General features: G+C 63.2%; 1 protein-coding gene across 3 annotated transcripts; it reads left to right on the top strand.

The window, feature by feature from the left end:
- Positions 1-479: 479 nt before the first annotated feature.
- On the top strand, positions 480-10,391 carry LOC135304572 (glycine receptor subunit alpha-4). 3 transcript variants are annotated; one of them, XM_064427132.1, is made up of 10 exons: positions 480-732; positions 3,118-3,251; positions 3,581-3,648; positions 4,341-4,564; positions 4,695-4,777; positions 4,979-5,119; positions 5,202-5,416; positions 5,662-5,811; positions 6,589-6,693; positions 8,926-10,391. In XM_064427132.1, the coding sequence occupies exons 1-10, from the start codon at positions 650-652 to the stop codon at positions 9,211-9,213; spliced, it is 1,491 nt and encodes a 496-aa protein (XP_064283202.1). In that variant the 5' UTR covers positions 480-649; the 3' UTR covers positions 9,214-10,391. The 3 variants fall into 3 exon arrangements, with proteins under 3 accessions (XP_064283202.1, XP_064283204.1, XP_064283203.1); XM_064427134.1 differs by lacking the exon at positions 8,926-10,391 and adding an exon at positions 6,826-7,788; XM_064427133.1 differs by lacking the exon at positions 6,589-6,693 and having other exon boundaries at positions 482-732.
- The last annotated feature ends 1,375 nt before the right edge of the window (positions 10,392-11,766 follow it).

Raw genomic sequence — 11,766 nt, 5'->3', positions numbered from 1 at the left:
GAGCCTCGGGGAAAGGCACGGGCAGGGTCCCAGCAGGAGGAACCCGAGCTGCGGCCCCAAGGCCGGGCAGAAGGGTTTAGGAGCCCGGTTTTCCCCAGGCGCGCCCCCCATCCGACCGGCAGTTCCTGTGGGGCATCCCTCATCCCGCACATCCCTCATCCCGCACATCCCTCATCCCGCACATCCCTCATCCCGCACGTCCCTGAGCCCCGCACGTCCCTGATCCCGGCTCGGTCCCCGTCCTCCGAGGGTCCCCCGCCATCCATCCCGCTGCCACGTCCCGAGCCCCCGCGCACCCCTGACCCCGGTGCGCCCCGAGACGCCCCAAACCGCGCAGGGCTCGCTCCCTGCGGCGCCCAGGAGCCCCCGGGGGCCGCGGGCCCGGGCTGGGCGGCAGCGGCCCCGAGGGCACGGGGAGGGGGCGGGCACGGGAGCCCCCGGCGCCGCGCCGCCTCCTCCCCGCCGCGGCGGGCGAAGCTCCGCCCGGCTCCCGGGGCCCGCAGCCGGCCGGCGCCCGGACTATGAGGAGCGGGAGCGGGCGGGGGGCGGCGGCAGCGGCGGCGGCAGCGGCCCCGGTGCGGCGGGAGCGGGAGCGGGGACGCCGCCGCCGCCGGCCGGGTCATGCCCGTGCGCCCGGGGCTGCGGCGGGATGGGCGCGCTCCGGGCCGGTGCCCTCGCCTTCCTCCTCCTCCTCCTCCTCGGCTGCCTCCTGCCCCGGCGCGGCCCGCTCAGGTGAGCGCACGGCGCGGGTGCTCGGGGCTGCGGGACCGCTGCTCTCCGAGCCGCTCCCCGGCACCCGGAGCCCTCCCCCGGGAGCCGCGATGCCCCTCCGGCACACGGCCATCCCCCCTCTCGGAGACAGATCGCGGGCATCCCCTTCAGACCCGGGCGAGCCCCGGGACCCCTATCCCGGCCCCCAGTCCGGACCTGGCTCCGGGCCTGATGCCCCGGACAGAACAGCTCCTACCTGGACCTCCCGCAAACCCGGCCTCGCTCCCCTTCCCCAGCACCCTGACCCAGCACCCCGGGCACCCAGCAGCCTTCCCCCCGCAGTCCCCCTCTGCACCCTGCCTGTCCCCGGCAGCCCCCGGGGGTCCCCGGGCCAGCGGGAGAGCCTTGCCCCCATGGGAGAAAGGGCGAGCTAGCCCGGGGACAGCCCAGACAGCCTTCCCCGCAGCTGCAAAGCCCCTGAGATGTCCAGATCCTCTCCTGGCTGCTGGTGTTTGGGAGAGGAGAGCTCAGGATGGACCCTGACCCAGACCCTGGGTCACTCGGGACAGTGGGTGGGTGCCCCAGGTCCCGTGGGTGCAGGAACAGCTCTTGGCCCACTTGGGTGGAAAATCTAAAGCCCCCAGGTCCCTTTTCCCACCTCTGTCCGCCTGGGTGTTATCTGGGACAAGGTGGGATGCAGGGGACAGGGGGTCAGGAAGGGAGGGGTTGGGGGCTGCAGGACTCCAGGCTGAGCCTGGTCCCAGTCCCAATCCCACCACTCTGCCAGTGCGGCTGGAGCGCCATGGGGGGATTTGCAACATTTATGGCAGAATTGCTTCACGTGCAGAAACTGCTTGTCTCAGGGCAGCGTTTTAGGCAGACATCAGCGTTTTCCAGCCCTACCATGCACAGAGGTGCTGAGAGCCAGGGCCCTGCGGTGCCAGCCCGGGTCGGGGCAGAGGCCCCAGGGCAGGCAGTGCCCCAAGGCTGTGCCCAAGGGCTACGTTCCAGCACGGCCCTGCCAGGGCTGCACTCTGGGCATTTTGGCATCCCCCACGCAGGTCTGAGCATCCCCGGGGCTGCGGATCTGCTGTGGCTCAGTTATCTGAGCCTCTCCAAGGAGCTACCTGCCAAGGGAGCCCGGGGGCCTCCCTCCCACGTGCTCCAGGGGAGAACCCTCCCTGTCCTGTCCTGCTGAGGAGGAGGACATGGTTCACAGCTGTGTGGCAGGCAGAAGCCTCACTTAACTCCTTGTTAGCCTCTTGCAGCCTCCTCCCAAAGGCACCACACCTTGCTCGTGCACCTCCTGGAGGGGAATTTCCCTCAGCCTTTTGCTCTTGATCAGGATGAATCTCAGGTACCCTCTGTTGCCCTTCTCCAATTCAAGGAAAACCTGCCCCACTAGAACATTTTGTTCACGGCCATTTCTAGCTGGTAAGGTGCATATAAACCCCTCTAGGATGAATTTCACCCCCTTGAAAAGAGGTAGGAAGAAGGACCACAGGGTTCCCAGCATCATCCTCTTCTTATAGTGATGGCGTTGTAGCTCCAAGCAGGAGTGAGATCCACCTGGGCACAGACCTGGTGGAGCTACAAGGCATCATGCAGCAGCACCAGCAGCCTGCTCAAAGCTCCTTTTGTGTCCAGAGATCTCTGGCTAATTCCTTTCCATCGCAGCCACATGCCTGGCAATGTGGTGAGTGAACATCTCTCGCATTGTTCCTTGAAATTATCATTATAGACTGACAGGAGGAGACAAGCTGGCAGGCTAAGATGCATTCACAAAAATATCCCCTCCAGAGTCAGTTTGAATAAATCTCCATCGTCATTCGGAGCGCTGTGTGGGAGAGCTCATCACCAGGGCTGGTGTGGAGGTGGGCTTTGCTGCTCCTCTGCTGCCACACCTCCCTGGCCCCTGGCAGGGTGTCAGAAGCCAGCTGTGCTCTGGACACCCCTCACTCAGGCAGGGCCCTTGTGAACCCCCAGTCCTGCCAGGATGTGAGTCCATGACAGGCACTGGGTGATTGTTTGCTCAGCAACTCAAGCTGGAGCTGTAGGTGGAACCTGAGAAGGAGCTTCCCTGCTTTCCCCTCCAGCACTGGTTGTGCCCTGTCCCCACCACAGCCCTGGAGCCAGGAGACACTGGCCCTCATGCCAAGGGAAGTGGTGGGGCAGGGACAGGCAAAATGTGGGCATGTGACACTCAGGCTGTTGCAGGTGAGGGGAAAAGCCACCGGGATCCCAGCAGAAGGAAGGGATGCTCCCACCATGCTGAGCGGGCACTGGAGTGGATGCAGCACAGGCACAGGCACAGCCACCTGCCCTGGCAGCTGAGTGTCCCCAGGGGAGGCCAAAATGTGCCTGCAGACCCCTGGCAGCAGCTGACCTGCCTCCCCTGCCCCGCAGGCTGGTCTCAGGGCGGGAGGAGATTAAAGCTGGCTCCCGAAGCTCAGCCCAGCCCATGTCACCCTCTGATTTCCTGGACAAGCTCATGGGACGAACCTCAGGGTACGACGCCCGCATCCGACCCAACTTCAAAGGTAAGAGGGGAGATGTGAGGGTTCCAAAGCTGGCAGATCCACGCTGATGACTGCCCAAACCCAGGGGCTTTGGGGCAGGACCCTGACCATATCCCCATCCCAAGACCCTCCCCAGAGCCCCGGCTGCTCCGGCCAGCCCTGTGTGCTCGCTTTGCCTGGCAGCAGGGCGGCTGCGGGGCGTGCTGGGGTTACCCCCAGCCCCGGGGTGGCCCCAGCAGGAGGGGACGCCTGTGTGCCTTCAGGCACGCAGCGTGTCCCCGGTGTCCCCGCGTGTGCCCGCACGTGTCTCCGCAGCCGGCAGCAAGAGGAGGCTTCACGCTGTTTTCCAGGTCCGCCCGTCAACGTCACCTGCAACATCTTCATCAACAGCTTTGGCTCCGTCACCGAGACCACCATGGTGAGCGTTTGGCCAGCCTGTCCCGTGCCTGGGGGCTGGCAGTGGCTGTGCTGGGCAGCATGTGGGTCCCAGTGCCCAAGGCTGTGCTCACAGGGGTTCCTGTCACTCCTCTGGAGCCATCCCTGGCACCATGCTGGGGACATGCAAAGCCATAGCACATGGCTGTGGCTTTCCTGGGGTCAGCTAACACAAGCTTGGCTATGTGGGTCACATTCCCAGTGCCTGAGCCGGAAGAAAGACCCCCCAAAGGGTAACAGTGGGGCAGATGGATGTAACCCCTTGCCATCCAGACCCTCCTTGGGTGCATGAGGAACACCTCAGAGGAAGTCCCAGGGCAAAAATTTCCTATTGGTGCTTCTGCTAAAGCCTTAATACTATCAACAGGCCCACAGAGCCTGTGCAGAATGCTGCAGGCAACACTTACTGGTCTCCCACCTCCTCCTCCTTCTCTCAGCTGCTGTGGCCTTGGCTTTTTAATTTCCCCTGGCTGCTGACAGCATGGGAAGGCTCCTGAGCTGCCCCGGCTCCCTGCTTTATTAGTGGCAGGCACGCAGCAACAGCAGGGCTGAGCCTCAACAGAGGCAGCCCTTCCTCCTCCTCCTCCTCCTCCTCCTCCTCCTCCTCCTCCTGCTCCTCCTGCTCCTCCCCGGGCACGCCGGTGCTCTCAGCTGAGGCGGTGCCCCGTGTCCCAGGACTACCGGGTGAACGTGTTCCTGCGGCAGCAGTGGAACGACCCCCGCCTGGCTTACCGCGAGTACCCCGACGACTCCCTCGACCTCGACCCCTCCATGCTCGACTCCATCTGGAAGCCAGACTTGTTCTTTGCCAACGAGAAAGGGGCCAATTTCCACGAGGTCACCACTGACAACAAGCTCCTGCGCATCTTCAAGAATGGCAACGTGCTCTACAGCATTAGGTAGAACCTTCCCCTCTGGTGCAGTGCCTGAGTGGGGAGGCAAAGCTTTCCTCTTGCCTTTCATGTGGTGACTTTCCCCCACTGACTGCCCCAGCTCTAACAACTCCCTCCTTTCCTCTGCCTCCTCCAGGCTGACACTGATCCTGTCCTGCCCCATGGACCTCAAGAACTTCCCCATGGACATCCAGACATGCACCATGCAGCTGGAGAGTTGTGAGTACCTCGGGGGGTTCAAGCTGTGCTTCATTTCCCTCTTCCCATCCCATCCCCTCCCATTCCATGCCATCCCAAAAGGTGTCAGCTCACTTTTTCTGAGGGACATGAGCAGGAAGAAGCAGTTGTTCAGGAAGTTGTTCAGGGTGGGGTTGAACGGGGTACGTGTCCCCATCCCATGGCTCCCTACATCCCCTCCAGTTGGCTACACTATGAACGACCTCATCTTCGAGTGGCTGGAGGAGCAGGAGGCCGTGCAGGTGGCAGAGGGCTTGACACTCCCACAGTTCATCCTCAGGGATGAGAAGGACCTGGGCTATTGTACCAAGTACTACAACACAGGTGAGCACCCCAGGGACCTGCTGCCACCCCCTGCCATGGCCCAGGGGTCCCTCTCACCCACTGGGGCCGCCTTTCCCTGCAGGAAAATTCACCTGCATCGAGGTGAAGTTCCACCTGGAGAGGCAGATGGGTTACTACCTGATCCAGATGTACATCCCCAGCCTCCTCATCGTCATCCTCTCCTGGGTCTCCTTCTGGATCAACATGGATGCGGCGCCAGCCCGGGTGGGCCTGGGCATCACCACGGTGCTCACCATGACCACGCAGAGCGCCGGCTCCCGCGCCTCCCTGCCCAAGGTCAGCACTGCCTGCCTGCCTGCCTGGCTGCCCCGCAGCACCCCAGGGGCAGGGAGAGCCTTTTCCTGGGAATGGCTTGGCTTTGGAGCCTCATCAGCTGGGGCAGCACACGTGCTGAGGGGAAACGCTGGCTGCTCTGGCCAGTGCCCAGGCTGAGAGGGCTGCCACGCTTCTTGGAAGCTGGCAGTGGGGGGGACGAGCAAGGTGGGGGGCAGTGGGTCCCTGAGCCCCTGTCACCCCAGCAGGTGTCCTACGTGAAGGCCATTGACATCTGGATGGCCGTGTGCCTGCTCTTCGTCTTCGCCGCCTTGCTGGAGTACGCAGCCGTCAACTTTGTCTCCCGCCAGCACAAGGAGTTCATGCGCCTGCGCCGCCGCCAGCGCCGCCAGAGGATGGTGAGTCCCCCTCTTGTGACATCTGCTCGTCCTCAGCCCCTGAGGGGACACCCCAGGGCTGCAGGGACAGTTTCTCAGCAGCCCCCAGGGCAGGGCTGCGTTCCACAGCAGCAGATGGCTCCTCCAGCACCCCGGGGACCCACGGGCACAGCAGCACAGGGCTCAGCACCCATGGGTGCTTCAGGCCCTGCTTAGGGTGCTGTCCTTCTCCTGCTGGGACATCCTCAGGCTGCAGAAAAAGAAACAGTGAGGATGGGGGAAACCAGCCTTTCCCCTTACCCAAACCTGGGCCCTTTGGCAGTGACAGGGACTCGCTGCTGTGTCAGGGAGGGACATGGTGGCACCCAGGGACAGGTCTGGGCTGCAGATGGGAGCACAGCAGGACTGGAGAGGCAGGATCACTCACTCATGGAAATTGTCCTCCCCTCTGTCAGCCCATCAACACAGGCATCAGGCCTGTATGGAGCTTGGGGAAGGCATGGGCTGCCCCACTCTCATTTTAAATAATGTTAGGCACCAGATCTCCACAGAAGACACGAATGCACACACACACACCACAGGCTCAGTACATCTCATGCAACCAAATCACTTCACCATGTGCTGAAGACAGACCCCAGTGCCAGGGCACACTGCGGGGCTTTTCCCCCCAACACACAGAGCCCCATCTCCCCACCATCCCCATCCTGGCGCCCAGAGCCACTGCCCCGGGGCCAGGGAAGAGCCCTGGGTCACCCGCTGTCCTGTTTCTGTTTGGTGCACACTGCTGGATGCCACAAGGGCCTGAGCAGCGGCACGGCCAGCCTGGAGTCCCTGCGGCAGCTGAGCAGCCGGCACAGCAGCGAGCACACCTACGCGACGCTCTCGCAGCTCTCCAGCTCCCGGGTAAAGCACGACCCTGCAGCCCCCGTGCTTCCCCAGCAGCCTCACCCTCCCCTCCCCAAAGGAGCCCCCAGGAGCCCAGCAGGGCCTGTGGAAGGAGCAGGCCAGTGATTCACACAGAATATGTGCCCGTAGGATGTGGCTGACAGTGCCTGGGCTCAGAAGTGTTGAGAGGGACGGAGTAGATTTCCCTGTGGACACCCCCACTCCATGTCTTGGGTTGCCCTTCTGGAAAGCAGCACGGGCACAGTCCCCTTTGCTGAGGGTGAACTGATGGCTGCTGCCAGCTCCCCAGCCGTGCCCACAGCTCTGGCAGGGTGAGGGCTCTGCCTCCCTGCAGGTTCCAGGCACTGCCAGCTGCCTGCAGTCACTCCTGCACAGGCAGCTGCTCAGGGAACGCGAGCACTTTGAGGCACAGGGAGAAGTGTGGGGCAGGACAAGCTCCCAGGATGTTGGGGAGATGCAGGGGATCAACCACAGCTCCAGGGAGGAGATCAGGCCTGCTCAGCCTCACCTCCTCTACACCATCATCAGCCCTTGGATGCCAGGAGAGGCATCTTTGCACCCTGCCCTTCACAGATGACTCCTGGAGATCAACACCCAGCCAGGACAGGGAGGGGGAGGCTCTGTCCAGCCCAAGGACCATGTGCTGGCTCAGAACAGACCAAAGTGCAGCTGCCCTGAGGTGGAGGCTGCAGAGCACCCCGGGGTGCTGCTGGCACAGCACTGGATGCAGCCAGGAGCACCCTGGGGTGCTGCTCAGTGAGAGATGAGAGCAGAGCCCTGCTACAGCTCCTGTGCCTGGGTTTCACAGCCTGAGGGCAAATCCCTCCCACAGACCACCCAAATCCAGGCTCAGGAACAGGCTGGGCCTGCTGGCTCCCCGGGCTGGGGGAGCAGCTGCTGGTCCCCAGAGCACACAGAGCACCCAGGTCCCCCATCCAGAGAGGCTGCAGGACTCAGCCTGAGGCAGGGAAATAAAACTGTATTGCAAATGAGAACTAACCTCAGCAATCTCAGCCACTGCTGCTCTTCCCACTGTAAAATCTTGCTTAGCTGGTGGATTGCTGAGTTAAATAAAGATGCCAGGGTACAAACTCTCTGCATGAGAGCCCCCGTGCCAGCCGAGTGCCTGCAGGGGCTGACCTCAGCAAGCAGCCCCTGTGTCCTGGAGGGCAGTGCCGGCCAGAGATGGTGTTTGGGATCCCAAGCAGCACCCAGACACAAAGTGAGGCACTGACCTGCAGCAGGCCCTGGAAGGAAGGACCCACCACAGCCAGATACAGCACCAGCAAAGGCAGAGGGGAGCTGAGCTCAGCCACAGAGACCAAATGAGTCCAGGGGCTCAGCAAAAAGCCAGATGTGCAGCCTGTGCTTGCACATGCCCATCCCTCATCAAATCTCTGCACACATAACCCTCTCCAAGGCTAAAACAAGGCAAGTGGCTAACAGTGCACAGCTGTGGATGGGGAGGAGGGCAGGCACTGCCGGCCAGCCCCTGAGGCACCCAATCGGTGAACAGTGGCAGTGGGCTGCGGCCAGACACTCTCGCGGCAGTTTTGCAGCCTTGATCATGAACATGCAACTCCGTGGGCACGCTGCCCCCTCTGCAGCAAGGGGAGGGAGAGGGTGAGCAAGGGCAGAGAGACCAGCAAGGAGTCCAGCTCTCTCAGCCTCCCTCCTCTGCTGCCCCAGGCAATCTCTGCCAAGCAGCCATGGGGAGAAATGAGGCCCTGGTTCTTGGAGGGACTGGGGTGCCCTGCAAGCCCTGGTGGTAGCCAGCTTCCTGCATCCCTGTCCTGCTCTGCCCCAGCAAGCTGCCTGTCCCCTCCCATCCACCATCACAGTCACACTTCCACCCCCCAGCAAACACAGCACACTCACAGCAGCGCCTGCACACCTCAGCTCCCTGCACCCCTGGGTGCCCCCCTCCACCAGTTCACCCCCCATCCCTCTGGCTGCCGGAGCCAGGCTGGAGCTGGGAGGAAGCCGGGGGGCTGTGTCGGGCTGCCAGGGTGGGGTTGCACCCTGAAACACGCGCTGGACGAGAATGAGGGGCTGGGTGCTCTGCCCTGCCCCGTGCACAGCCCTGGCAGCCCGTGCTCCTGCCTGCATGGCCGGGGCTATCTGACAGCCTGGCACGGGCACTGGCCACCCAGCACCGAGGGTGTGCGGGACGTGCAGCTCACCCCGCAGCACCCGCCGTGCCCCGGCTGAGCGCCTTTCCCTCGCCAGGAGGAAGAGCTCAGCCGCGAGAGCCGCTTCTACCTGCGGGGCTACGGGCTGGGCCACTGCCTGCAGCCCAAGGAGGGGGCTGGGGAGGGTCCCGGCGTGTACAGCCCCCCGGCAGCCCCCGCCGTGCTGCGAGAGGGGGAGAGCCTCCGCCGGCGCTACATCGACCGCGCCAAGCGCATCGACACCATCTCCAGAGCCGTCTTCCCCTTCACCTTCCTGCTCTTCAATATCTTCTACTGGGTCGTTTACAAAGTGCTGCGCTCCGAGGACATCCACTTGGTGCCCTGAGGCTGGAAAAGTACGGCTGCCTCTTGGTGTGACCCCCGCAGCGAGCCCAGGTGCCACAAGCTCGGCCAGAACTGCATTCCCTCTGTCCCGGAGCTGGGCTGGGCCGCAGAGCCTGGGCATGTGGCAGCCCCCGTGCCCCACTGGATCCCGTGGCACAGAGTGGGGGATCAACAATCACAGGTCCCCGTGGTCAGCTGGAGAGAGGGACCCCTCCTGCTTCCTGCATGGTGTCACCCCAGGTCCCCCGGGATGCTGTGCTGTCAGGGCACAGGGAAACAACGGCTCCCCAGGAATGCTGAGCTGCTGGGGATGCCTTGGGTAGCCAGGGGCACAGGAGAGCCCCAGGTACTCTGGCACAGCCAGAAAACATCACCTTCCAGAAAACTACCCTCCCCTTCTCCACACCTACCATGTCAGACTGCTGCTTCTCCAGGCAGCATCACTGAGCTGTGTGCCCCGAGCAGCCAGGGATTAGGTGCAGCCCTCTCCTCTGGCCTGGAGCCTGGCTGCAGGGAAGAGCAGGCAGCACCCCTGCCTGCACCTGCACTGTACAGGGTGCAGGCTATGGCCCCACAGCCCCCTGGCCATCAATGACAGGGCCCTGCAGCCCCAGCCAGCTCCAACACACAGCAAAGCAGCAGGGTGGGGCTGCTGCCCTCCCTGCAGAGCTCAGAGCTGCCCCTGAGGCCCAGGGCTGCAGGCAGGACTGTGGCAGGGACAGTGGGCAGCTCCAAGGAAAGGCCAGCCCTGAGGCAGGCAGCAGGCAAGCTCAGTCCTGCTGAAGGGGCCCAGATGGAGTCACTTAGCACTGGGGAGATGGCACTGCATTATCAGCAGGGTAGGGCCCACAGCCCACCTTCCAAGCAAGATCTCTTGGGATGAAAGCAGTGGGGAAAGCTTGGCCAGTCTGTTTGGAGGAGCAGAGTGAGTGGTGGCATCCCCAGACTGCTGCATTCCCACAGCACCACGGTGCCAGAGAGATGGAGGTGAGAATTGCCCCATTCCTCAGCCCAGCATCTGGGTACAGCATCCCCTGGGCAACTTCATCCATAATACTCTTCCACTGGAGAGGAGAGCAACTGGAACCCCAACAGGACAAGCTCAGCAAGGCTTCCAGCCCTCCAGACCTGGATACCCTCCATGCTTTGCAGGAAATAAAAGCAGCAGGTGATGCTTAAGTCCTCCAGAGAGGAGTGTGGTGATGCTCTCCTTTCCCTCTGCCCACAGTCAGCCTGGAGAAGGTTGCAGCCCAGCAGGGCCCAGGGCCATGGGTGCAGGAGAGGGCCCAGAGTCTTCCAGGCAGGGCAGGATGGAAATCAGATTCACCCTTTTTCTTGAGGCACAGTGAGTGCTCCAGTGACCCACCTGCCATGGCAGAATGGACCCTGCAGGGCAGGGGGACATGCCAGGAGCCAGCACTGCCTTCTGAAAGCAGAGCCAGGCAGAAACCCCTGCTACGATCCCTGGTCTGGCTCCTCAGGCACCACTCATCCCCCTCTTCCTCGCAGGACTGACTGGCAGCATCATCCTCTGAGCCCCCTGAGCCCCACAGAGTGCTCAGCCACAGGTGGGGCAAGCAGAGAACTGGCCCCAGGCCACCCCATGAGGGGACTGAGGGACCCACAGGGCCAGGCTGAGCCAGCTCCATCCCATTGCAGCCCTGTGCATGCCTCCCTGCTGTGGGGCTCCCCATGGGGCCCCACTGTGTGTCCAGGCCAACTTGCTTTAGGGGAGGCCCCATTTGGAGGCACCCTTGGCTCCCCAGCACCCGAGGCAGTGCCAAACAGGGAGGTGCCAGTGTCTGAGCAGCACCACAGGCACTGGGCAGCCACGCCAGCCTCCTGCAGTGGTGGGTTTTTAAAGAGCATCGACCTTCCTACGCAAATAAAGCTTTCTGGGATTTTCAGTGCTGTGTGCTGGGGATTTGTCTCTGCCAAGAACACTGCAGCCAGCTCCCACTCACGGCGTGGGGAGGGGACAAGGGCACAACTGCCCTGTGGGGACAGGAGCCCTGACCCACCATTGTACCCACACAGATATCATTACCTTTCCACGGGTGACTTTTCTGACACAACTGGTGACTGTCACATTTAACTCCCACGTGGGAGATGCCAGGAGGGCTGGGCAGGAGCCCCAAACCTCATCACCTTCTCTCCCCAGCCAGCTCTGTGGGGTGCTCCCCAGAGCCACCCCAGCCCTTTTCACCCACCCAGGGGACAGGAAGGACCGAGGATGAGGCGGAGCTGGGGCCGGGGGGTGCCAGCTCGGGGGTGGAGCTCAGACACCCGAGCATGCAGCATCCCCAGGGCAAACCTCCCTGCGCGGCCCCGCAGCCCCTTCACTCCGGCTCGCTGGGCGGGCGCCAAGCTTACAGAGCTGCCAGCTGTCCTGGGGGCTTACGCCAGCCCTGCAGTGCCACCCGGGGCCGGGGCTTTTGTCCCCAGCTGGCGCAGGGGTGGGCAGAGCCCGCAGCTGAGGGCTGAGCGCCCGAGCAAACATCAATCTCCCTCTGTGCTCCCGGCCAAGTGTCACAGAGCAGCTCTGTTGGTACCT

This window comes from Passer domesticus, chromosome 7 (genome assembly GCF_036417665.1).
Source record: "Passer domesticus isolate bPasDom1 chromosome 7, bPasDom1.hap1, whole genome shotgun sequence".
Classification (NCBI taxonomy): Eukaryota; Metazoa; Chordata; class Aves; order Passeriformes; family Passeridae; genus Passer; species Passer domesticus.
Note: the sequence above shows the minus strand (reverse complement) of the source record. Positions and strands in the feature narration are given on the sequence as shown.